Below are 27,461 nucleotides of genomic sequence, written 5' to 3' on the forward strand. Positions count from 1 at the left end.
CAAAAGGATTAACATTAACAGTGCACGGTGCTCATACAAGGCTGGGAATAGTGCGTGTTCCATCAGTCAGACCAGGGAACCCTGTGACTCACAAGGCATTGGGGGAATACACAGAAGGGTCTTGCATCAGTAGCGAGGAATAATTAGCTCTGGAGAGAGCACTGCTCCAGTCCTATCTAACAAATCTTTAGAGCAAGATCCAAAAGGACCAAACTGCTTCCAAGTAATTTGAGTCCCAGACAAAGTTCAAGAATATTTGTAGGAATACAAAATTATCCAGCACCCAAGTAGATTAAATCACAATGTTTGGATTTTTTTTTTCTTAAAGACATAATGCTTTTGCACACTTAATGTCCTACAGTATAGTATAACATAACTTTTATATGTACTGGGAAACCAAAAATTCACATGACTTGCTTTATTGCAGTATTCACTTTATTGTGGTGAATGAACCTGGAATATGAACCTGCAATACCTCCAACGTATGCCTGTAAAAACACCCCAAATAAACCTTCTAGAAATTAAAACTACAATTCATGAGATGAAAAATACACTGGAAGGATTAACCACAGATTAGACATTGCAGAAAAAGGGAATAGTTAAACAGAAATGAGAATTTTTTAAAAAATCAATGTATCAGTGAGCTGTGGGATAACTCTAAGTACCTAATATGCATGTAATTGGAATTCATAAAGAAGAGGAGAAAGAGGTTGGAACAGAAAAAAATATTTGAAGAAATAATGACTTAAAAATTCCAAATTTTATGAAAACAGTAAACCCACAGACACGAGCTCAACCAATAACAAGTACAAGAAACATGAAGAAAACGATACCAAAGCCCATCATAATCAAATAGTGGAAAACCAGTCATAAAAAGAAAATCTTAAAAGTACCCAGAGGGAGAAAAAAAAAAAGGACAAGTTGGGAACAGAGGCCCAAAGATAAGGATGGCAGCAGACTTCTTGTTGGAAGCAATGTGAGCAAAAAAGATGGTGGAGTCACATCTTTAAGGAACTGGAAGAAAATAAACTGTCAACTGAGAATTTTACACCCATTGAATATCTTTCAAAAATAAAGGTGAAATAAAGACTTGGCCTATACACAAAAGGGGAAAGAATTCATTACCAGTAGACCCAACTACAAGAAATGTGAAAGGAAGTCCTTCAGGCAGAAGGAAAATGATGCCAGATGGAAATCTGGATCTACACAGAGGGCAATGAACACTGGAAATGGTAACTAAATGGGTAAATGTGTAAGATTTTGTTTTTATTATTTATATCTCTTTAAAAGATAGTTGACTGCCTAAATAAAATAAAAACAACATAGTGTGGAGCTTTCAACACGTGTAAAAACATCTGACAAGAACAGCACAAAGGCCAAGAGGGCAGAAAGTAAGGACCCTATTTTAGGGTCCTTATACTACATCTGAAGTGATATTATATCACCTGAAGATAGACTTAAAGATGTATACTATAAAATAAAAGAACATGAAAGTTACAAATCAAATTCAGAAAGATATCTAATAAGCCTACAAAGAGGTAAAGTGGAATCATAAAAATATACAATTACTCCAAAAGAAAACAAAAAGAGAGGAAAAGGGGAATAAAGAACAGATAGGACAAATAGAAAACAAACAGCAAGATAACAGACTTAAACCTAACCACATCAATAATTATATTAAATGTAAAATGGTCTAAATATCCCAATTAAAGAATGTATAAAGCAGATATAGATTGGATTAAAAATCAAAACAGTTACATGTGAATTACAAAAAAAAAAATGCACTTTGAGTAGATACAATAGGTTCAAATGAAAAACATGCAAATAGATATATCATGGTAACACTAATCAAAAGAAAGCTGGAGTAGCTTTATTCATTTCAGACAAAGTGAATTTCAGAAAAGGGAATATTACCAGGGATAACAAAGGTCAAGAGGACGTAACAATCCTAAATATTTATGCACCTAATAGTAGAACTTCAAAATACATGAAGCAAAAATTGATAGAACTGCAAAGACAAATAAATAAATAAACAAACAACTGTATTTGGAGATTTCAATATCCCTCCCTTAATCATTGATAGAACAAGTAGACAGTAAATCAGTAAGAATGTAGAAGATTTTAAGAATATTATTGACCAATTTGACCTAACTCTACCCAACAACGGCAGAATACACCTTCCCACATCCACATGGAATATTTACCAAGTTAGATCATATTTCAAGCTAGAAAAGAAATCTCAATAAATTTAAAAGGATTCAGGTCATCTAAAGTATGTTCTTCCCCAACAAAAGACATCACAGGGAAATAAAACTTCAAATCAACAGCTCTCATAAACATCGATGGAAAAATTCAAATAAAACTTTTAATAAGTTGTATCAATATATTAAAAGGACAATGTCATGATCAAGTAGGGTTTATTCTGAGAATGCAAGGTTGGTTTAACATAAGAAAATCAATGTAATTCACCATATTAACATTGTAAAAAAGAATACTTATATGTTTATCTCATAAATGCAGGAAAGGTATCTGAAAATTCACATTCATTCCTCATAAAAACTCTCAGAAAATTAGGAGTAGAAGAGAACTTCTTCAATTTGATAGAGGTTATTGTTGAAAAACCTATAGCTAACATCATCCTTGGTTAAAGAATGAGTGCTTTTCCACCAAGGTCAGAAACAAGACAAGAATGTCTGTTCTCACCACTTCTATTCAGAATTATTCTGGCGGTTCAAGCCAGTGAAAAAAAGACAAGAAAAGAATTAAAAGAATATACACAAAATTAACATGCAAAGTTCAATTTTATCTCTGTAATGGCAATGAACAATCAGAAATTTAAATAAATACCATTTACAACAGTACAAATACACAGAATACTTAAATCTGACAAAAGATGTTGTCAGATTTAAGTATTTTGTGTATGCTAAAAACAAAATATTTCTGAGAAAAATGAAATAAGACCTAAATAAATGGAGAGATATCCCCTGTACGTAATTTCGAGGACTCGATATTGTCAAGTGTTGATTGATCAATGAAATCCCAGTCAAAATTTCAGAAGGAATTTTTAGAGAAATTGAAAAAGTAATTTCAAAATTCATGAGGAAGTGGGAAGGACCTAGCACAGACAAAGAAACTATGGAAAGAGAACAAGGTTGTAGGACTAATGCTACTGACTTCAAGATTTATTATAAGGTTCTTGTAACCAAGACAGTGTGGTAGTGATGTCAAGGTCAACAAATAGATGAACGGGACAGAATAGAAGATCCAGAAATAGACTCAGCATATAATCTACAGTGACAAAGAGCAGATCATTGTTTGCCTGTGGTTGGCAGAGTGGCCCCGGGTGGGAGGAAGAGCCACACAGAAACACAGAAGCTTTGGGGAGTGATGTATATGTTCATTATTTTTATCGTGGTGATATTTTTATAGGTATATAGGTCAAAACTTTTCAAAAGCTACACTTTAGATATATGCTGTTTACTGTATGTCAATTATACCTCAATAAAGCAGTTTTTTAAAAAGCCCGGGCTTCCCTTGTGGTGCAGTGGTTGAGAGTCCGCCTGCCGATTCAGGGGACGCAGGTTTGTGCCCCGGTCTGGGAGGATCCCACATGCTGCGGAGCAGCTGGGCCCGTGAGCCATGGCCGCTGAGTCTGTGCATCCGGAGCCTGTGCCCCGCATCGGGGGAGACCACAACAGTGAGAGGCCCGCGTACTACACATACACACAAAAAAGCCCTAGTGCATCTTTTAAGTTACACAGAAGAATAAGAATAAAGGAGGAATAACTAACATCTACAGAGAGTCAGAAGATGCTAAGCATCTCTCCATCCACCTGTCCTTATTTTATCCTCAGGACAACCTTATGAGGTAGGTGCTGCTCTTAGCCCCTTTGTACATATGAGGAAACTGGGCCTCCCTCACTTTCCCAACGCCATGTGCCCTGTAAGCAGGGAGGCCAGGATCTGACCCAGGCAGCTCACACAGAGCTCGAGCTCTGAACCTCTGTGGGTGTTGATTAATTCTTCTTGCCTTTGTCTTTTGCAGAGAAAAAGCACAGAAGAAGCTGCAGCGGAGGAAGCTTTATCACCAGTCCAAAGTGGAAACACTAGTGAAGCGGAGGTAGGGCTTGCGAGGGCCCTGGAGGGGGCCAGTGCGCCTCACTCCTCTCCACCTGCGTCTTTCCTTGCCAGGCCTCCCGCCTTCTTTCCCAGTTCAGAGCCGCCTCCTTACTTAGGACCTGTTCCACAAAGCCTCCCTCGGTGAACTCTCACTCCACTGTCATTAGACCTTTAATTCTATATCCCTTGCACAGCTCTGTCCTAGAAGTTACACTTTCTACATCAATAATTTGCAACCATTTCAGTAAATAGAATCTTTCTCTTCTTCCCATTGTCTAGAGAGAAAACATTTTGGAGGGGCAAATGTCTGTAAGAATTTTCTCCTGCTCTACATAGATTACGTTCATGTACACACTTATGTGTCTGATGTGTCATTCACACACATCTCTGGCTCCAGGAACTGCTTTCTCCTGTTACAGATTCAGGCTAAGGGGTGGTAGCATCTTCCACCAGTTGCCAGGAGCGGGATGTGCTTCTGGAAGGAGTGGGCCCAGGCGGGCACAGGTCCGCTTTCTGAGCCTCATGTTAGCATGTGCTGCAGGTCCCCTACCAGCTCCTCTGGCACTGCTCACTCCCCAGCACCCTGAGGATGGGGGCTTCAGTGCCTGCTCTTTCCCTGGGACTGTTCCTGCAGGCAGGTCGCCACCTCCGGGGACAGTTGGAGAATCAGCCCCCAGCTTCTCTGACTTTGGGGTAGGACGGCTCCCAGGGGTGCTCTCCACATCTCCCCGAGGTCTTGGCGGGATTGACTAATAACCCACTTGTTCATTGCGCCACGTTGGGGTCCTTCCCTTCCCTCCTCACTCTCCCACTCGCCTCGCAGAATTTCCTGGCATCGCTCCCTGCATGAACTTAGCTCCTTTTGCTTCTGGGGAACCCACATTAGGGTGCCCACTCCTCGTGCCCCAGGGAGGAGGGAGCAGGGCACGCAGCAGAGGGGAGCAATCTTTCTCCAGTATTTCTAAGAGGGTAGCCATTCCTTTAGGGACCCAAACAAGGATGTGGAGGGGGTCAGGGTGGTCCATACTGCATGAGATGTACTGGCATCCCAGAGGGTATCCGGGTCCACAAGGAGGATTGATCTCCCATGTTTATTTCCTCTCCCTTCTGGAAAAAAACCACCGAAATAATAACCATAAGGGAAGAATAAGGGCACAAATCCACACAGACAAGAAGACTGGGAGAGGAGATACTGGAGCACAAGCTCTTTAAAGGTGTTTAGAAAGAAGGAAATCGATGGCAGGGTTTGCACTGGCTCTTCACAGCTGGGGAAGGTGGAGGCCGGGCACCGTGATGAGGAGGGATTCTTCACGTGTGCCCACAAAGAGCCCGGGCCCTGGGGCTTCTGCAGAAGGCGGGGTGAGGGCTCTGTGTGACAGTCTGCTGGGCGGCATTGGGGACAATAGATTCCCTGCAGAGGACAGTTAGCTTGTCAACTACCCCCCAAGTGAAAGGACCAGGTGATAGTTCTCTGAAGGGTCAAGCAGCAGCAGCTCCAAATCCAGTGCATGGTGCGAGGCTGTGTGATGGGGAAAGACAGAGAATAGGCGGATCAGTGGGATTCTCCATTTCACGTGGAGGAACCCCTGCCCTGTCCTCCCGCCCTGTTCTCCAAATACAGAAGCCAGCACAATAGTATTCAGAAATATAGAGGTAAAGGCCAAAAGAAAGGAAAAAGCTGAAAATGCTAGTCAATGGGGGAGTAGGAGGCTCCTAATTTTCTTTATAACTTTTTAATGCTAATATTATTTTACTTTTTACTATACACACGCATTACTTCAATTTCAAAGAACTCCGAGAGGATCTCAGAGTGAATCATGTTCCTCTCACTGAGCTGTAACACCTCCTTCGATGAATGAGACCTGACAGGACTCAGCACTAACTCTCCAGGTGGCTATGGGCAATTGGCTCCCGGGGCTCCCCCTCACTAGAGAACCACCTGAACAGTCCCAAGATCCAAAAATTCTTGTAGCACAAAATCACAAGGAAAACTGGGGACAGAGGTGTTTTGCTTATGGAATTAATATGCATGTAATCGTCCCACGCTCTAACCTCTATCCAGTGATGCAGTTAAAATATGGATCCTGTATCAAAGACCAACTGAGACCGTTTTCTGACCTTCGCGCGAGAACCTGTTTCCATCCTCAACAATTTTGAAATCTCATTAAGAACACCTCCTTAAAACCGGGCCTGGCTCGGGATGGTTTGTTTCAGGTGCGGCAGTCACATCTGTCCTGGGAACGGTGTCCTGTGGAGACAAGGCAGCCACTAGCCCATTAAATGGTAGAAAATAAATAGGATTCCCAGTTCAGTTCCTCCTCTCTCCTTGCTGTAGGACACAGAAAAACTCAGTCAAGAGTGCAGTGTGGATTACACGGATTACTGCATCAGCAATACAAGCTCAGCGTCCATCTCTCTGCCCGAAGAGACCAGCAACTTCCGCCCCACCTACAGGGGCACCTCCACTGCCTTCTGCATCCAGCTGTTTTGTATTGACGAGAAGCATGAAGCAAGGCAAGTGCTGGTCCCCAGTGCGTCTGCCACAAGAAGACCTTCTCCTGGCCTTGGGGGCCCAACACTTGAATCTTGCAGAGCCAGGGGTTTCCAAGCCTGGCTGCCCATCCTCATTTCTGGGGAGTTTTTTAAAAACCACAGATTCCTGAGCCCCCCTTCCAGACTCCAGCCCATAAAATTTGGGTCAGACCCACAGAACTGGGCTGCCCAGGGTCTGGAAAATCATCCCTTCCTTAGCCACATGCTGTTCCCCATTCTCTAGAGTTTGCATTTTGGGGGGGGACTTTGGGTTTAGGTTGCTGCTTGTCTGGAGTCTTTTAGTTGCAAGGAATAGAAAATCCAGCCGAAACTGGCTTTGAAAAAATGGAATAATTGCCTCACATAAGAAAGGATAATCCAGTGGTGGGACCAATTTTCAATTTGGCTTGATCTCGGACCTATTAGATACCCCAATCACAGGCCAGGCTTCTCGCTCTACCCTCTACCCTATTCCTGAGCTGACGGCAGGGGGCCAGGCCAGGCCATGATGATGGCTTTGTCCCTTGCTTTGTGCTCCCCACTGAATTGGGGCTGGAGTCTCAATCTGAGAGGGGTCTTAGCAGGACACCAAACAACAATCCAGGGCAGCTGCCAGAGGTAGGAGGCCTGGTCCCAGGCAGACGAGGCTTCCTGTCCCTCCAGAACACCCCCGTGTTCAGTGCTCGCTGCCCCCTGTAGTCTGGATTGGACCCCTGCCCTCGGTGCTTGGATTCCAGAGCCCCTTTGGGATGCCCACATAGTCCACCATTCCATCCACAGAACAATGTTGAAGAGGAAAGATTGGCCCATTTTGATAGACTGGAAGGTTCCAGAGTATCTTTAAGATGACCAAGAGCACTGCTGGACACTCCCTTTTAAGAGGATGTATTTAATCACAGTCCCGGTCTCCTAGCTTTCCTTAGAACCATGCTTTTCTTGGACTTTTTTCCTCTCGAGTTTTCAATTTCTTTGGAATTGAAATTCAATTGAAAGGTTGAAAAGGGAAATCTTTTTATTCTAATTATATTGTAGACATCTAAAAAGCCTGTAAACCCTTCTAGATCTGTCGAGTATATTTATTTTCCCCTGTGCATTCAGATAAGATTGTGCTTTTTGAATTTTCAAACAGAAATTTGATGACCCATTATGGTTCGCCTATAAATATGCACCTGTAGCTGGTCAGAAAATCTTTTGCATATAAAAGAGAAAAAGATCAGAGTAGCTTATAATATGCCCATGTCTCTGCCCACCAGCGCCTCCTAAAAGGAAGGGAGGGATCATGTCCACAGAATAACTATCTTGCTTTTTCAATGTGTAGAGATTTTTAATTGCTGTAATAGTACTTTTGGTTCTAGAAAAATACTTCATTACTGACATTTGAAGCTTATGTCTTCTGCAGCTGATTACTGTTCAGTTAGACACAAATTCTGGTTACTGGTTGGCTAATCACTGCCTAACGGGGGAGAGCCATAGGTCTCTTTAAATGTGCACTGATGCTGCATTTGCTTGCAGGTCAGTGACAGTTTTTACTGTCTTGTTTACAGGTCACTGGACTTTATGAATTTTGTTTTCAGTCTTTTTCCTGTAAGTACATGTTGAATTTTGAGTAATATAATTGGCTTTATAAGCTAGAAAAATTATTAAAAAGTAGGATGTCATATTCATTGTACAAACATTTAATCTGCTATGAATGTTAAGGTTTGAACCACTTCTCTGTTCTGAAAAAAAAGGTTGAATGACATGTCCTGAACTCTTAAAAGTAGAAAAGATTGTCATTTTCAATAATTTTTCAGTCATGCTGTTGTAATAGTTTTCTTTCAATGCATAATTTATTTTAGAGATTGCTTCATCAGTGTCTTATTAGAATCAAATCATGAATAGAATGCTGGTAGTACATGAAAATGTCAGGAATTACTCCAAAGTGAGTTAGACTGTTGTATTACTTTATAGTTTGCTTTGGCTCAAAGAGTGCTGACACCATTAGATTGCTTTTCTGAGGGTAAGAAAGTGGGAACTTGTAGTTGATCTTCTGGTTGGTGTCACCAGACACACGGGATTGACTTGACCCTCTAGGGTTGGTTGGTGGATGGCCCCAGGCAGGCACCCAAGTGCAAACAAGGTTCTCCATCTCAGGGTGTCCAGGCCACTTCCTCCACTTTTGTTTCATGGTCACCAAGGGATAGAGATTCTGACCAACTTCTCATCACTTTATTGGAGGGAAGAAAGTGAAGCAGGAAGACAATTTAGGTTCCTTAATTGGATTTTTATGACTTTTTCCATGGCTGGTCTATCAGTTTAGTAAAGTCAACAACCGCACTTCTTCAGTTAGCTAATTACAGGTAAATTATCTATTGTTTTATTTTTCCTTGATGTTCTTTATACCAAGGCTAAAAAACAAAATAGGTTTAATTCTATTGCCTGAAAGCTATGTGATCATAGATTGTATTTCCTCATTTTGTTAAGATGATGAAGACTTGGCAATGATGGTCTCCATCGTAATTTTTTTGAATTAATTTTAAGGCATTTTGAAGCTCATAAAACTCTGTAGATGACCCTGAGGGAGGGTTTGCAAAGCCGGCTTCCCTCTGAGATGCCCCAAAGTAAATTAAGTAAGTTCAATTCATTCCTATTTTGAAGTCCATGAAGAGAAAGATCTTCAGTATTATTACAAAAGCAATGCTGGCTTTAAGATAGTAAAAGACATGTTTACTTTTTAATTAATTATTTCAGGATATGGGGAGACAGAAACAAAATACCTTCGTTACTTCATCCTTAATCCTTCCCATCCCTGTTGAAGCAACTCATTATGTTTATTCTCTTTTATGGCTGAGTAGTATTCCATTGTGTATATATACCACATCTCCTTTATCCATTCATCTGTCAGTGGACGTTTTGGTTGTTTCCATGTCTTGGCTATTGTGAATAGTGCTGTGATGAACATTGAGGTGCATGTGTCTTTTTGAATTAGAGTTTTTTCTGGGTATATGTCCAGGAGTGAGATTGCTGGATCATATGGTAGGAATTACTCATTTCTCCCAGAGGAAGCCCCCCAGGGCTTGGCACTTAGTTCTTATTTTCAGCTTGAGTATTTCCACGTGACTCACAAGTTCCCCAGAGGAGCTGTGTTATTTTGCTAGAAAGAAGGAAGATCAGGTCAAAGAGTAATTCACTCCTTTGGGTTGCACATGTGTCCCCAGGGTTTTGGATTCGCCCAGGCAAGGCCTTCACAGGGATCAGGAGGAGGTGAGATCCCAAAGGGACAAATTAACTCTGGGAAGAGCAGGCTGCTTCTGAAGGCACCTGGCAGAGGGTCACGGTGGACGTGAGGGGCACAGTCCACGGCAGCACTGTCCCATAGACAACAAACTCTAAATGTTCCAGCAGCCACATTATAAAAGAAAAGTAAAAAGACACAGGTGTCTTTTTTATTTATTATTAAAATCAATTTTAATAATATATTTTACTTAATGCAATATGTCCAAAATTTAATGAGTTTAATATGTAATCAGTATGCAAAAGTATTAATGAGATCTTGTACATCCATTTTCTCAGTTTTTAAAATCCAATGTGTATTTTATATTTAGGGCACATCTCAATACAAGCACTAAATTGTCATCAGAAATCCTCTCTCTGCTTCTAGATTTTGTAAAATTTACAGTTGAATGAGTAGATTCACATACCCAAATTGTTCTAAACATACATAAAACTTTTCCAATAACTGAACTGAGTATCAGTTTTTATTTTATTATTTTTTTCTTTTCCATTATGGTTTATTATAGGATATTGAATGTAGTTCCCTGTGCTATACAGTAGGACCTTGTTGTTTATCCATTCCATATGTGATAGTTTGCATCTACTAACCCCAAACTCCCTGTCCAACCTTCCCCCACACCCCCTTCCCCGTGGCAACCATAAGCCTGTTCTCCATGTCTGTGAGTCTGTTTCTGTTTTGTACATAGGTTCATTTTAGATTTAGATTTTAGATTTAGATTTTAGATTTTTAGATTCCACATATAAGTTTTAGATTCCACATATAAGTGATATCACTTGGTATTTGTCTTTCTCTTTTTGACTTACTTCGCTTAGTATGATAATCTCTAGGTCCATCCATGTAGCTGCAAATGGCATTATTTCATTCTCTTTTATGGCTGAGTAGTATTCCACTGTGTATATATACCACGTCTCCTTTATCCATTCATCTGTCAATGGACATTTCGATTGTTTCTATGTCTTGGCTATTGTGAATAGTGCTGCAGTGAACACTGAGGTGCATGTGTCTTTTTGAATTAGAGTTGTCCAGGTATATGTCCAGGAGTGGGATTGCTGGATCATATGGTAGCTCTGTGTTTAGTTTTTTGAGGAACCTCCATACTGTTATCCATAGTGGCTGCACCAATTTACATTCCCACCAACAACGTGGGAGGGTTCCCAAGTATCAGTTTTGAAATGTAAATTTAATCAAAATGAAATAAAATTAAAAATTTGGTTCCCCAGCCTCACTAGCCACATTCCAAATGCTCGGTGGCCAGACTCAGCTCCTGGCCAGCATAGTGGACAGCACAGATACAGGTCAGGACATGCAGATCCCAAAGCCCAGGTTAACCCGCCCTTAGATCTCATCACCCAAGTGGGACTGTGCCCTGATAAAATACACAGACATCCATTACACATCCATTGATGTGTAATCACAGAACTTTAGAGCAGAAAAGGCCTGGAGCACCACGTTCTCATCTCACAGAGGTGGGGACTACGGCTGATGGCTGGTGCAGCATCACTTGGTAAACGCAGGGCCTTTGCCATGATACTGCACAGCCTCATCACTCCTGGATACAAGTGAATTTGCAAACACAAACGTCCTTAGTTTAAAACTCTACTTCTGGAAAAGAGCTGTGCTGAATGGGTCCTATGATTCACAATATTCCTTTATTCGGGTTTCAGTCAAACACAGATATTTTCTCCGTATTCTTGCAATTGCTTATCCCCTGAATTTTCTGATTACTTTCCAAATGATAGGAATCTTTAACTTGAATACCATCTCCTTTACACATTTTACTCCTATTTAGTGTTTTATGGCAGGAATTTGTTTAGTGATAAATGATTTTTATCTGGTCTCCAATCACACCAGGACAAGAACTTCTGCATCATTTCTCTGCCACATCTCACCCCTGAGTTTGTCCTCATACAGAACTTCGTGAAGATTGTCCCCTTCAACAACTGCACCCTGGACCAGGACCTCTACGTCTTCCATCGGGCAGGATTGCTCAAGTAAGCGGACGTGCATTTGGCCAAAAGATAGTCCATGATGTTAAAAAAAGAGAATGGAACAGGAGCTCCGTGACATTTTAATTTAATGATTTATTTTTAAAATTGTCTTATTGGCGGAGGACTTGATCAAGTGATTTTAACCAGTCCATTTAGGGGAAGAATCATAGTGAAAGTTGCTGGTCCAGTCAAATATTAGAGCATAATCTAACTCCAAAATAGTCAAAACAATAGCCATGTTAACATTTCTATGGCTGGAACAAGGTAACACAAGAAAGAGTCCCTCTGCAGACCCCAACAGAATAAGAATTGAATGTGTGTCTGTGTGTAAAGGTATTATAGACTGATGTATATGATGGCATTTGTGTTACAGTGAGAAAAGGAAGGATTATTTTGTAAATGGTGGGACAGAATAAAGACAGAAATGTTCTTCATATTCTACAGTAAAATAGATTCCCAAGTGATTGAAGAGTTAAATGTAGATATTGCAATAGTTAAAAATTAGAAACTGTTACCTACAGTGCTAGATTCTGGGCCAGATTCTGAGAATACAGCAGTGAAAGTCTACTGGTGTGTCCCAAAACCTTTCAAAGCTTATAAACACTCCTGTAAAAGTAAAACTGCAGCTGTGATGGGTGTACCAGCAGTGGGTCTGTGGGACTATGGAGACGTATCATTGGGAAATTCAGCCCAGTCAGAGGAAGCTTTCCTGAGGAAGAACGCTGAATTCTAGACAAGGAGTGTGAGTGAAGATTGAACTTTATTGTGCCTCAGGATGGGGAAGGTCTTTTTAGAACATGGAAGAAAAAAATTAAGATTTTTTTTTTTACTATATGAAACTTCAGAACCACTCTAATTTAATTAAAATGCAGCTGACTAATGGAAGGATATTTTAAACAAATATAACAGATACAAGGTTGGTATATTTTAAATATAAAGAGCTTTAATAAATCAATAAGAAGACTATTTAACACCAAAATAGAAAAACTAACACCCACCCCACAAATGGCCAGACTGTTTGTATATGAAAAAAACAAAAAATCAATGGGTATTAAAAAATCTTCAAACTTATTGCTAATAAGGGAAAAGAAACAAAAGCAAGAATGAGACATCATTTTTGGTCAATTGGCTAGAATTAGAATATAGAAACATTCAATTCTAATGAGAAAAATGTAACTCTTGTCAGAATGTAAATAGACATAAAATTTCAAAGGGCAATTTGGCCAGATCATTAAGGTAGTTTATATTCTTTCACTCTTTACTTCCACTCCTAGAAACATATCCTAGGAAACTTGTTGCAGAGATGCAAACAAAAATTTACATCTGAGGATTAAAGAACATTGGAAATACTCTAAACATCCAGTAGTAAGAGAATGTTTAAGTACTTTATGGTACCTATAGGAAGTAATCTATAACTATGCTTACAGTTCATTTTAAGAATATCTAATGATTAGAAAATGCTCAGAATGTAATGTTAGGGTAGAAAACCTATTAATAAATAAAACAGCATTTAAATATGACCAAAATTTCTAAAGAAGGGAAAAAAATGCATGAACAAAGTAGACTAAAAGGACACATGCAGATGTAGTTCATGCCTCCCAGGCGCCCTCGTTCAGGACTAATTTCGCACCTGCGGGATGTGTGGGCTCCACCAGCTCGAAGCTGGGTCCCCTGCCGAGGAGACTGCCCTGGACAGAAGAGAGGGCTTTGCCCAAGGTCCGCCCTCCCGAGGGCAGCCTGCATCCCAGCAACTAGTCTGTGTGTGTGTCACGGGGAGGGACACCTCTGAAGGGTCTTCCCAGGGCCAGGACGCCCCGAGGTATCAGCTGGGTGTTTGTTGTGACCCCATGGCGCGCAGTCTGTCTTCACCTCTGCCCCGTCCTGCCCTGCCCCTCCCCATAGGTGTGGAGGGTCCCAGGAGCCACCCTCATCACCCCCAGCATGCGGATCTCTGTGTGAGGCTTCCTCCTGGGGAACCCGGGCAGCAGCGCTAGAGATGGCCCGTGGTTGCCTCGGGGTGGTAGGAGGAGTGTCATGGGTGATTTTTAATTTCCTTTCTCACATTGCCTAAATTTTGGAATTTTCCTACACCAACCTTGGATATAGCAAGTGGTTGAAATCCATCAAATAGGCTTAAGTAACTGGAGAATTTATTACTACACAGAACCAAGGGAAGACTCTGAGGGCAATTCTGGTTTCATACGTGGTTTATTAGCCCTGTTGGATCTATCTCTTCCGAGTTGACCCCTTCTCAGACACAGTGGTTGCAGGATGAGTGAGGTAGCTCCAGACCCTTTATCACTTAAGTTCACCAGGTGACGAGTGGTGGGGATGCTTCTGTTCAGAAGCCCCAACCCAGAAGTCTTACTGCATCTCAGTGGCTCAGATTGGCCCTCTGCTGGCTGACTTTGAACCCATCACCGGGTCACAGGCTGCTGGTTGGCATCCCTTGGGTCTGGTCCCAAAGCTCAGGGCTGGGTGGGGGAGGGGTGCATCACCTATACAAATCTGGAGGCTTTTCTGGAGAAACGGGCAATGGAGCTGCTCCCCACACTTCCGCCTTGGGATAGGACCAACTCGATCAATAGAAAGTGAACAGTAGATCTATTACAGGAACAATGTCAATATCATCCATTTTCTATAATTTAACTTTTTCAAGCTGTCTTATTCACATAGTCTCATTCTTACAAAATATTATGGAGCTCATCAAACTGTGCATTTACAATGGGTATATTTAATTGTATGTAAATTATGCCTCAATAAAGCTGCTACAAAATCTTGTGACAAAGGGATTGGTAGAGTAGTTTCAGAGAGCTTTCTCTATAATTGATATATTAGCCTTTTAAGTGAAACTTTGAGAAACCTTCTAAATGATCACTTTATAATTGGAGAATGGTTAAATGAATTTTGGCATATTCATTCAGTACATTATTACACAGATTTTGAAAAAATAAAAACATCTATATCATACTGTATGGAATGATATCTGGGATGGTGAGAAAAGCAAGGGTCAGATGATAATAGTAATAATCGTAATGAAAGCTTACATCTATGGAAGGTTTGTAGTGTTTCAAGGACTTTCTTAATCACTTCCCATGTGTCTTGACGCACAGTGACCTTATTAGCTAGATACCATTATTATTATCCCCATCTTACAGGTAAGGAAACTGAGACGCAGAGAGGTTAAGTAACTAGTCCAAAATGCACACAGCAGAAAGTAGCAGAGCTGGAACTGGAATGAAGGCAGCTGGCTTCCAGAGCCAACTCATAACTGCCTCACATATTGCTTCCTATGCTGTGTTTTCAGTTTAAAGCTGTTGTAGCAGAGAGACCCTAAAGCACAGTGGCTTGAGCCAGAGGACAGTTCTGCCTCTAACACACAGTGGTCCAGACAGGAGCAGGTGGGCTAAGGAGAGTTGTGGCTTTTCCCCACGAAGCTGTCCAGGGACCCAGTTTCTTCTCTCATTGTTCCTCCATCTCATAGAACAAGGGTCTCACCTACTGTCTGTGTGGAGAGTCAGGGGTCTGCGAATTTGGATGGGAAGAAAAATTACATCTTTCTGTTACTAACCTCTGATTGAAGTGTGATGTGTCCTTCCACTGAATGGAGGCAACAAACCTCAGAAGTGTCAGCGAAGCCGTGACTTTGTAGCCCATGGAAGTCACAGATATTCTCGTATCACCTTACGGTTGTCACAGATGTCTCAAAATATGGATGTTCATCGTACTTTGAAATTTCAGTAAATTTATTCTCAACCAAAACTTGTTACTTGATGCATTAATGAGGAGGCACAGATATTACCAAAACACACATTTTAAAAAACATTTTGATAGGGGTTCCCTGGTGGCGCAGTGGTTGAGAGTCCGCCTGCCGATGCAGGGGACACGGGTTCGTGCCCTGGTCCGGGAGGATCCCACATGCCGCGGAGCGACTGGGCCCGTGAGCCATGGCCGCTGGGCCTGCGCGTCCGGAGCCTGTGCTCCGCAACGGGAGGGGCCACAGCAGTGAGAGGACCGCATACCAAAAAAAAAAAAAAAAAAAAAACATTTTGATAGTTCTACTTGATATAGTTTGTTGTCTTTTTCTCTCTTTTTTTTTTTTTTGTGGTACGCGGGCCTCTCACTGCCGCGGCCTCTCCGGTCGCGGAACACAGGCTCCGGACGCGCAGGCTCAGCGGCCATGGCTCACGGGCCCAGCCCCTCCGCGGCATGTGGGATCCTCCCGGACCGGGGCACGAACCCGTGTCCCCTGCATCGGCAGGCGGACTCTCAACCACTGCGCCACCAGGGAAGCCCAAATTTGTTGTCTTTGATTTTACACGTTGGAAAGCATTAGTCTGACAAGGGGTCCCGAGCATCCGCAGACTGTCAGAGGGGCCCATGGGGCACACAAGCGTTAGACCGCTGTCAGAGTGAGCTCTTTTCCTCTTGGTACTGTGAGCCGGCTCAGGGCACCGTAGTCCCATTTTAGACACGGAGAAGGGTGCAAAGAGAAAGGGAGGGGAAGACTGTCCTCTTACAGAAGTTACATCACTTCTGGTCATAGTCTGTGCTCGGGAAGTCGGTTGCACGGCCCTGCCGAGCCGCGGGGGAGGCCGGGGGACAAGTTGCTGGAGGGTCAGGTGTGCGCCCGGCGAAAACTCAGTTGACTCAGTTATTAAAAGGGAGAAGGCGAGAGGGAAACTGGGGGACCATCGTATCTAGTTTTTATCTTGAATATGTAAAGATGTTCTAGAAGGGTCCACAGGACTTTATTAACCTTTTGTGCTTCTGGGGAGCAGGACAGGGACGTGAGGGGTGTAGATGGTGATGTACTCTTTGCTTTATGTCTGTCGGTTCTATTTGATTGTTTTCATTAAGAAACTTTATTTTTTAGAGCAGTTTTAGGCTCACAGCACAACTGAGCAAAGGGTTCCTACAGACCCCTTCCCCAGTCCCCCCACAGACTCTCCCACAGTTAACATCCCACACCAGAGCTACACCATGTGTACCATCAAGGAACCTACAGGGACTCACCCTTATCAACTGGAGTCCACGGTTTACATGAGGGCTCACTCTTCTGTTGTACACTCTCTGGGTCTGGACAAATGTGCAATGACGTTGCCACCACCACACTATCATACAGAGTTTCTAAAAATTTCTAAAAATCCCCTCTGCTCCCCCTATTCATTCCTCTCTCCTTCCCCACAGCCTCTGGCAACCACGGGTCTTTCTCCTGTCCCCATAGTTTTGCCTTTTATAGAATGTCATAGTTGGAATCCTACAGTACGTGGCCTTTACAGATTGGCCTCTTTCAGTTAGTAATGAATATTTTAATGTTCCTCCATGTCTCTTTGTGGCTTGATAGCTTATTTCTTTCTAGCCCTGAATAATATTCCATTGTCTGGATGGACCACAGTTTATTTATCCAGTCACCTCCTGAAGGACAGCTCGGTTGCTTCCAAGTTTTGGCAATTCCGAATTTCAGCAATTATTAATCTATGTGCAGAGTTTTGTATGGGCGTAGGTTTTCAGCTCATTTGGGTATATACCAAAGAGCACAACTTTAGATTGTATGGTAAGAATATTGAGTTTTTTGGTAAGAAACTGCCTCACTGTCTTCCAAAGTCCTCCACCATTTTGCATTCCTGCCAGCAACAAAAGAGAGTTCCTGTTTCCTCACATCCTCTCCAGCATTTGTCAGTGTTTTGAATTTTCACCATTCTCATGGGTAGGTAGTGATATCTTGTTTTAATTTGCATTTCCATACTGACTTATGGTGTTGAGCATCTTTTCATTTGCTATTTGCCATCTGTATATCTACTTTGGTGAGGTGTCTGTTCATATCTTCTGCCCTTTTTTAAGATTGGGTTGTTCATTTATGTTTGATTTTTAAAAAATTATGGGCATGCATTACTTCCATAATAGAAAGTATAGTTAATTCTTTATCACTGAGATTTTAAATTTTATTATGACTCAGGTAAAACTTTCATTAGAATGTTCTTTATGCTCCTGCATTCTTACGCAGAGTGTATTGGTGACATTTTCTTACGACTTGGGCTTCTCTTTATGAATAAATACACACTGATGAGAGCAACCGGATGACAGGGGATCAGGATCCGGCCATGGGTCTGCCTGAGGTAGTGGCCTTGTTCTTAGTGGCTTAATTCCTTAATTCACAGTCATATTCTTTTCTTGTACATTCTCTCTCTTATTTACTATGTACATGTATTGCTTTTATTAACAATTAAGTTTAGGTTTTTAAAACAATGAGACTTTCAACACTTGTCTGGAAATTAGTCCTGGTTGCAGCATGGCCCTAGTTTTTCTTTGTAACCATTTGCAGTGTCATCTTCGTTTTTGTTTTGTTTTAATCACTTACGTATAAAGTTGGAGCAAATCATGTGCACCTGGGTTCTTTTCCAAAAAATAAAAGACTCACAAACCAAAGTAGTTTCCGTGCCTTTAGAAGATCATGACCTTTGTCACCATTCCCATCTGAGCCCTCATTGGGAGCTTTCCTTTGTTGCTCTGAGTTTTGTCTCCAGCCCACTGACAACTGCACACCCGGTTCTCAGCGTGTCCAGTCTTGTAGTCCAGTCTTTGCACTTTTACTCTTGTTCCTGTCTCTCTTGTGGCCATGGCAGCGGGTCAGTGTTCTCTAGAGCAAGCTTAGATTTTTAATTCTTTAAATTCTAAACACAAAGAGCTTTACAAATGTTAGGAATGGTAGTTTTGCCTGTAGGATCGCTCAGCTCGTAAAGGGAACATGATATCGGAACCGGCTTCTTCCCTCTGCTTTTTTTTTTTTTTTTTTTTGAAAATCTATAAATATTATTATTATTTTTAACATCTTTATTGGAGTATAATTGCTTTACAATGGTGTGTTAGTTTCTGCTTTATAACAAAGTGAATCAGTTATACATATACATATGTTCCCACATCTCTTCCCTCTTGCATCTCCCTCCCTCCCACCCTCCCTATCCCACCCCTCTAGGTGGTCACAAAGCACCTGAGCTGATCTCCCTGTGCTATGCGGCTGCTTCCCACTAGCTATCTATTTTACCTTTGGTAGTGTATACATGTCCATGCCACTCTCTCACTTTGTCCCTACCCTTCCCCCTCCCCATATCTTCAAGTCCATTCTCTAGTAGGTCTGTGTCTTTATTCCTGTCTTACCTCTAGGTTCTTCATGACCTTTTTAAAAAAAATTTTAGACTCCATATATATGTGTTAGCATACGGTATTTGTTTTTCCCTTTCTGACTTACTTCACTCTGTATGACAGACTCTAGGTCCATCCACCTCACTACAAATAACTCAATTTCGTTCCTTTTTATGGCTGAGTAATATTCCCTCTGCTCTTGGAAAGCCCAAACCACAGGGCCACTTCAGGCAACTGAGCTTGGCCATAGGAGAGGGAGGAGGCCAGCTGACCTGAAGACCTTTCCACAGAAACATGGAGGAAGGACAAACTCACACCTTACATCCCAGAGGTATTAGCATTTAAAAATATATATATATATATTGGTGTTAAGCAGTGAATTTGGAGGAAGTTCATATGTCACAAAATGAAGCTAAGAGATGTGAGTGTGGACCCACCTCTAAGAACACCGGCCGTGCCCTCAGGTGGGTCCCTGGCACCAGATTTACCCCAGGGGCCCTGCTTTCACCGCCTGCCCGGTCTCTGAAAGTCCCCAGATGTCATGTCCTCCTCCCCCCTCTCCCCCCCACCGGGCACTGACAGCCAGAGGTACAGGAGCTCCAGGAGCAGCACTGCATCCTTTGTAGGCCAGGCCCTGTGTGCTGAGGCTCTAGGGCCCCCAGCCTGTGGGGCTCATGCTCGGCTTTTAGCCAGCGAGGCCTCACAAGGGTGTGTTGGTCCATGATGTCAAGGATGACCATCTGGCCTGGCTGGCAGCCCCGCAAGGGCATCACGGACATGCATCTTGTACCTTCCTGCACCTGGCATTACCTGTGTGCAGGGAGAGTTCTGTGTTTCAGAGCTGCTGCTTCTACTCCAAGTGCGGTCCATGGATGAGTACCCACCCAGAACTTGCTGAAATGCAGGATCATAGCCCTGCCCCTGGCCTTCTGAGTCTGTTTGCCTGGGAGTCTGTTGTGAACAAGGGCCCCGCTTGATTTCTATACCCATTAAAGCTTGAGAAGCGTTGAAGGTGCTTCTTCTTTTTATGAATAAATCTTTCAGTAGAGAAGAATGATGATTCTCACTCTCCTCCAAATACGGATTTTCTGTTACCATGTAAACCACATGTACTTTATTTTTTTAATTATTTTTTGGTTGCTTTGGGTCTTCGTTGCTGCATGCAGGCTTTCTGTAGTTGCAGAGAGCAGGGGCTTCTCTAGTTGTGGAACACGGGCTTTAGGCGCACAGGCTAGTTGCAGCACTCAGGCTCAGTAGCTGGGGCACGTGGGCCCTAGAGCACGCAAGCTGCAGTTATTGTGGTTTGCGGGCTCTAGAGTACATGCTCAATAGTTGTGGTGCACCAGCTTAGTTGCTCTGTGGCATGTGGGCTCTTCCCAGACCAGGGATCGAACCCGTGTCCCCTGCATTGGAAGGTGGATGCTTAACCACTGCGCCACCAGCGAAGTCCCACCACGTGTACTTTAAACCTTTAGTTTCTGGTAGTTTTTGGTTCTGTTGAGGTCTTTTTAAAAAAAAAAAAAAAATCTTGATTGGAGTATAATTGCTTTACAACGACGTGTTAGTTTCTGCTTTATAACAAAGTGAATCAGTTATACATATAAATATGTCCCCATATCTCTTCCCTCTTGCATCTCCCTCCTTCCCACCCTCCCTATCCCACCCCTCTAGGTGGTCACAAAGCACTGAGTTGATCTCCCTGTGCTATGCGGCTACTTCCCACTAGCTATCTATTTTACATTTGGTAGTGTATATAGGTCCATGCCACTCTCTCACTTTGTCCCAGCTTACCCTTCACCCTCCCCGTGTCCTCAAGTCCATTCTCTAGTAGGTCTGTGTCTTTCTTCCCGTCTTGCCCCTAGGTTCTTCATGACCATTTTTTATTTATTTATTTTTAGATTCCATATATATGTGTTAGCATACGGTATTTGTTTTTCTCTTTCTGACTGACTTCACTCTGTAAGACAGACTAGGTCCATCCACCTCACTACAAATAACTCAATTTCGTTTCTTTTTATGGCTGAGTAATATTCCATTGTATATATGTGTCACATCTTTTTTATCCATTCATCTGTTGATGGACACTTAGGTTGCTTCCATGTACTGGCTATTGTAAGTAGAGCTGCAATGAACATTTTGGTACATGACTCTTTTTGAATTATGGTTTTCTCAGGATATATGCCTAGTAGTGGGATTGCTGGGTGGTATGGTAGTTCTATTTTTAGATTTTTAAGGAACCTCCATACTGTTCTCCATAGTGGCTGTATCAATTTACATTCCCACCAACAGTGCAAGAGGGTTCCCTTTTCTCCACACCCTGTCCAGCATTTATGGTTTGTAGATTTTTTGATGATGGCCATTCTGACTGGTGTGAAATGATATCTCAATGTAGTTTTGATTTGCATTTCTCTAACGATTAATGATGTTAAGCATTCTTTCATGTGTTTGTTGGCAATCTGTATATCTTCTTTGGAGAAATGTCTGGTTAGGTCTTCTGCCCATTTTTGGATTGGGTTGTTTGTTTTTTTTTTGATGTGGAGCTGCAAGAGCTGCTTGTAAATTTTGGAGATTAATCCTTTGTCAGTTGCTTCATTTGCAAATATTTTCTCCCATTCTGAGGGTTGTCTTTCTGTCTTGCTTATGGTTTTGTTTGCTGTGCAAAAGTTTTTAAGTTTCATTAGGGCCCATTAGTTTATTTTTGTTTTTATTTCCATTTCTCTAGGAGGTGGGTCAAAAACGATCTTGCTGTGATTTATGTCATAGAGTGTTCTTCCTATGTTTTCCTCTAAGAGTTTGATAGTGGCCTTACATTTAGGTCTTTAATCCATTTTGAGTTTATTTTTGTGTATGGTGTTAGGGAGTGTTCTAATTTCATTCTTTTACATGTAGCTGTCCAGTTTTCCCAACACCACTTATTGAAGAGGCTGTCTTTTCTCCATTGTACATTCTTGCTTCCTTTATCAAAGATAAGGTGACCATATGTGCGTGGGTTTATCTCTTGGCCTTCTATCCTGTTCCATTGATCTATATTTCTGTTTTTGTGCCAGTACCATACTGTCTTGATTTCTGTAGCTTTGTAGTATAGTCTGATGTCAGGGAGCATGATTTTTCCAGCTCTGTTTTTCTTCCTCAAGATTGCTTTGGCGGTTCGGGGTCTTTTGTGTTTCCATACAATTGTGACATTTTTTGTTCTAGTTCTGTGAAAAATGCCAGTGGTAGTTTGATAGGGATTGCATTGAATCTGTAGATTGCTTTGGGTAGTAGAGTCATTTTCACAGTGTTGATCCTTCCAATCCAAGAACATGGTATATCTCTCCAGGTATTTGTATCATCTTTAATTTCTTTCATCAGTGTCTTATAATTTTCTGCATACAGGTCTTTTGTCTCCTTAGGTAGGTTTATTCCTAGATATTTTATTCTTTTTGTTGCAATGGTAAATGGGAGTGTTTTCTTAATTTCACTTTCATAGTTTTAATCATTAGTGTATAGGAATTCCAGAGATTTCTGTGCATTAATTTTTTGTGTGTGTGCATTAATTTTGTATCCTGCTACTTTACCAAATTCATTGATTAGCTCTAGTAGTTTTCTGGGAGCATCTTTAGAATTCTCTATGTATAGTATCATGTCATCTGCAAACAGTGACAGCTTTACTACTTCTTTTCTGATTTGGATTCCTTTTATTTCTTTTTCTTCTCTGATTGCTGTGGCTAAAACTTTCATAAGTATGTTGAATAATAGTGGTGAGAGTGGGCCACCTTGTCTTGTTCCTGATCTTAGTGGAAATGGTTTCACTTTTTCACCATTGAGGACGATGTTGGCTTTGGGTTTGTTGTATATGGCTTTTATTATGTTGAGGAAAGTTCCCTCTATGCCTACTTTCTGGAGGGTTTTTATCATAAATGGGTGTTGAATTTTGTTGAAAGATTTCTCTGCATTTCATCTGCATCATCACTGAGATGCTCATATGGTTTTTCTCCTTCAATTTGTTAATATGGTGTATCGCATTGATTGATTTGCGTATATTGAAGAATCCTTGCATATCCTGGGATAAACCCCACTTGATCATGGTGTATGATCCTTTTAATGTGCTGTTGGATTCTGTTTGATAGTATTTTGTTGAAGATTTTTGCATCCTTGTTCATCAGTGATATTGGCCTGTAGTTTTCTTTCTTTGTGACATCTTTGTCTGGTTTTGGTATCAGGGTGATGGTGGCCTTGTAGAATGAGTTTGGGAGTGTTCCTCCCTCTGCTATCTTTTGGAAGAGTTTGAGAAGGATAGGTGTTAGCTCTTCTCTAAATGTTTGATAGAATTGTCCTGTGAAGCCATCTGGTCCTGGGCTTTTGTTTGTTGGAAGACTTTTAATCACAGTTTCAATTTCAGTGCTTGTGATTGGTCTGTTCATATTTTCTATTTCTTCCTGGTTCAGTCTCAGAAGGTTCTGCATTTCTAAGAATTTGTCCATTTCTTCCAGGTTGTCCATTTCATTGGCATATAGTTGCTTGTAGTAATCTCTCATGATCCTTTGTATTTCTGCAGTGTCAGCTGTTACTTCTCCTTTTTCATTACTAATTCTATTGATTTGAGTCTTCTCCCTTTTTTTCTTGATGAGTCTGGCTAACGGTTTATCAATTTTGTTTATCTTCTCAAAGAACCAGCTTTTAGTTTTATTGATCTTTGCTATTGTTTCCTTCATTTCTCTTTCATTTATTTCTGATCTGATCTTTATGATTTCTTTCCTTCTGCTAACTTTGGAGTTTTTTTGTTCTTCTTTCTCTAATCACTTTAGGTGTAAGTTAGGTTGTTTATTTGAGATGTTTCTTGTTTCTTAAGGTAGGATTATAGTACTATAAACTTCCCTCTTAGAACTGCTTTTGCTGCATCCCATAGGTTTTGGGTCATCGTGTTTTCATTGTAATTTGTTTCTAGGTATTTTTAAATTTCCTCCTTGATTTCTTCAGTGATCTCTTGGTTATTAAGTAGTCTATTGTTTGGCCTCCATGTGTTTGTATTTCTTACAGATATTTTCCTGTAATTGATATCTAGTCTCATAGCATTGTGGTTGGAAAAGATATTTGATACGATTTCAGTTTTCCTCAGTTTACCAAGGCTTGATTTGTGACCCAAGATATGATCTCTCTTGGAGAATGTTCCATGAGCACTTGAGCAGAATGTGTATTCTGTTGTTTTTGGATGGAATGTCCTATAAATATCAGTTAAGTCCATCTTATTTAATATATCATTTAAAGCTTGTGTTTCCTTATTTATTTTCATTTTGGATGATCTGTCCATTGGTGAAAGTGGGGTGTTAAAGTCCCCTACTATGAATGTGTTACTGTCGATTTCCCCTTTTATGGCTGTTAGTATTTGCCTTATGTATTGAGGTGCTCCAATGTTGGATGCATAAATATTTACAATTGTTATATCTTCTTCTTGGATTGATCCCTTGATCATTATGTAGTGGCCTTCTTTGTCTCTTGTAATAGTCTTTGTTTTAAAGTCTATTTTGTCTGATATGAGAATTGCCATTCCAGCTTTCTTTTGATTTCCATTTGCATGGAATATCTTTTTCCATCCCCTCACTTTCAGTCTGTATGTGTCCCTAGGTCTGAGGTAGGTCTCTTGTAGACAGCATATATACGGGTCTTGTTTTTGTATCCATTCAGCCAGTTTATGTCTTTTGGTTGGAGCATTTAATCCATTTACATTTAAGGTAATTATCAATATGTATGTTCCTATTACCATTTTCTTAATTGTTTTGGGTTTGTTATTGTAGGTCTTTTCCTTCTCTTGTGTTTCCTGTCTAGAGAAGTTCCTTTAGCATTTGTTGTAAAGCTGGTTTGGTGGTGCTGAATTCTCTTAGCTTTTGCTTGTCTGTAAAGGTTTTAATTTCCCCATCAAATCTGAATGAGATCCTTGCTGGGTAGTGTAATCTTGGTTTTAGGTTTTTCTCCTTCATCTCTCTAAATATGTCCTGCCACACCCTTCTGGCTGGCAGAGTTTCTGCTGAAAGATCAGCTGTTAACCTTATGGAGTTCCCTTGTGTGTTATTTCTTGTTTTTCCCTTGCTGCTTTTAATATTTTTTCTTTGTATTTAATTTTTGATAGTTTGATTAGTATGTGTCCTGGAATGTTTCTCCTTGGATTTATCCTGTATGGGACTCTCTGCTTCCTGGACTTGATTAACTCCGTCCTTTCCCATATTAGGGAAGTTTTCAATTATAATCTCTTCAAATATTTTCTCAGTCCCTTTCTTTTTCTCTTCTTCTTCTGGGACCCCTATAATTCGAATGTTGGTGCATTTAATGTTGTCCCAGAGGTCTCTGAGACTGTCCTCAATTCTTTTCATTCTATTTTCTTTATTCTGGTCTGCGGTAGGTATTTCCACTATTTTATCTTCCAGGTCACTTATCCGTTCTTCTCCCTCAGTTATCCTCCTATTGGTTTCTTCTAGAGAATTTATAATTTCATGTATTGTGTTGTTCATCATTGTTTGTTTGCTCTGTAGTTCTTCTAGGTCCATGTTAAACGTTTCTTGTACTTCCTCCATTCTATTTCCAAGATTTTGGATCATCTTTACTATCATTACTCTGAATTATTTTTCAGGTAGACTACCTATTTCCTCTTCATTTGTTTGGTCTGGTGGGTTTTTACCTTGCTCCTTCATCTGCTGTGTGTTTCTCTGTCTTCTCATTTTGCTTAACCTAGTGTGTTTGGGGTCTCCTTTCTGCAGGCTGCAGGTTCATAGTTCCCGTTGTTTTTGGTGTCTGTCCCCAGTGGCTAAGGTTAGTTCAGTGGGTTATGTAGGCTTCCTGGTGGAGGGGACTGGTGCCTGTGTTCTGGTGGTTGAGGCTGGGTCTTGTCTTTCTGGTTGGCAGGTCCATGTCCGCTGGTGTGTTTTGGGCTGTCTGTGGCCTTATGATTTTAGGCAGCCTGCTAAATGGATGGGGTTGTGTTCCTGTCTTGCTAGTTCTTTGGCATAGGTTTGGTGGTGGTTTTGGTGTCCTGCACTGTAGCTTGCTGGTCGTTGAGTGGAGCTGGGTCTTGACATTGAGGTGAGATCTCTGGGAGATTTTTGCTGTTTGATATTACGTAGAGCTTGGAGATCTCTTGTGGACCAGTGTCCTGAACTTGGCTCTCCCACCTCAGAGGCACAGCCCTGACGCCTGGCTGGAGCACCAAGAGCCTGTCATCCACATGGCTCAGAATAAAAGGGAGGAAAAAAAGTAAGAAAGAAAGAAGAAGATAAAATAAAATCAAGTAAAATAAAATAACATTACTAAAATAAAAAATAATTATTAAAATTTTTTTTAAGTAATAAAAAATTTTAAAAAAGAAAGAAAGAAGAGAGCAACCAAACCAAAAAAATCCACCAATGATCACAAGTGCTAAAAACTATACTAGAAAAAACAAAAAAACGGACAGACAGAACCCTAGGACAAATGCTAAAAGCAAAGCTATACAGACAAAATCACACATAGAAGCATACACATACACACTCACAAAAAGAGAAAAAGGGAAAAAAATATATATATCGTTGCTCCCAAATTCCAGCACCTCAATTTGGGATGATTCGTTGTCTACTCAGGTATTCCACAGATGCAGGGTACATCAAATTGTGGAGATTTAATCCGCTGTTCCTGAGGCTGCTGGGAGAGATTTCCCTTTCTCTTCATTGTTTGCACAGCTCCCGGGGTTCAGCTTTGGATTTGGCCGCGCCTCTGCGTGTAGGTTGCCTGAGGGCATCTCTTCTTCGCTCAGACAGGACGGGGTTAAAGGAGCAGCTGATTTGGAGGCTCTGGCTCACTCAGGCCCGGGGGGGAGGGAGGGGCACGGAGTGCGGGGCGAGCCTGCGGCGGCAGAGGCCGGCGTGACGTTGCACCAGCCTGAGGCGCGCCGTGCGTTCTCCCGGCGAATTTGTCCCTGGATCACGGGCCCCTGGCAGTGGCAGGCTGCACAGGCTCCCGGGAGGGGAGGTGTGGAGAGTGACCTGTGCTCGCACACAGGCTTCTTGGTGGCGGCGGCAGCAGACTTAGCGTCTCATGTCCGTCTCTGGGGTCAGCGCTGAGAGCCGTGGCTCGCGCGCGTCTCTGGAGCTCCTTTAAGCGGCGCTCTTAATCCCCTCTCCTCGCGCACCAGGAAACAAAGAGGCAAGAAAAAGTCTCTTGCCTCTTCGGCAGCTCCAGACTTTTCCCGGACTCCCTCCCGGCTAGCCGTGGCGCACTGGCCCCCTTCAGGCTGTGTTCACGCCGCCAATCCTCTCCCTGGGATCCAACGGAAGCCTGAGCCTCAGCTCCCAGCCCCCGCCCGCCCCAGTGGGTAAGCAGACAATCCTCTCAGGCTCGTGAGTGTTGGTCGGCACTGATCCTCTGTGTGGGAATCTTTCCGCTTTTCCCTCCGCACCCTG

The 27,461-nt window shown here is 41.8% G+C and overlaps 1 protein-coding gene across 5 annotated transcripts in view; it reads left to right on the forward strand.

Annotated features, from left to right (window-relative positions):
- The window catches only part of CFAP61 (cilia and flagella associated protein 61), a 272,631-nt gene that overhangs the window by 78,270 nt on the left and 166,900 nt on the right, over positions 1–27,461 (forward strand). For all 5 annotated transcript variants that reach the window (XM_067013791.1, XM_059038853.2, XM_067013793.1 and 2 more), the window contains exons 10-13: positions 4,046–4,120; positions 6,455–6,633; positions 8,196–8,235; positions 11,777–11,916. In XM_067013791.1, the coding sequence (XP_066869892.1) occupies positions 4,046–4,120; positions 6,455–6,633; positions 8,196–8,235; positions 11,777–11,916 (434 nt within the window). The remainder of the gene's footprint in view (positions 1–4,045; positions 4,121–6,454; positions 6,634–8,195; positions 8,236–11,776; positions 11,917–27,461) is intronic.

This window comes from Kogia breviceps, chromosome 14 (genome assembly GCF_026419965.1).
Source record: "Kogia breviceps isolate mKogBre1 chromosome 14, mKogBre1 haplotype 1, whole genome shotgun sequence".
Taxonomy (NCBI): Eukaryota; Metazoa; Chordata; class Mammalia; order Artiodactyla; family Physeteridae; genus Kogia; species Kogia breviceps.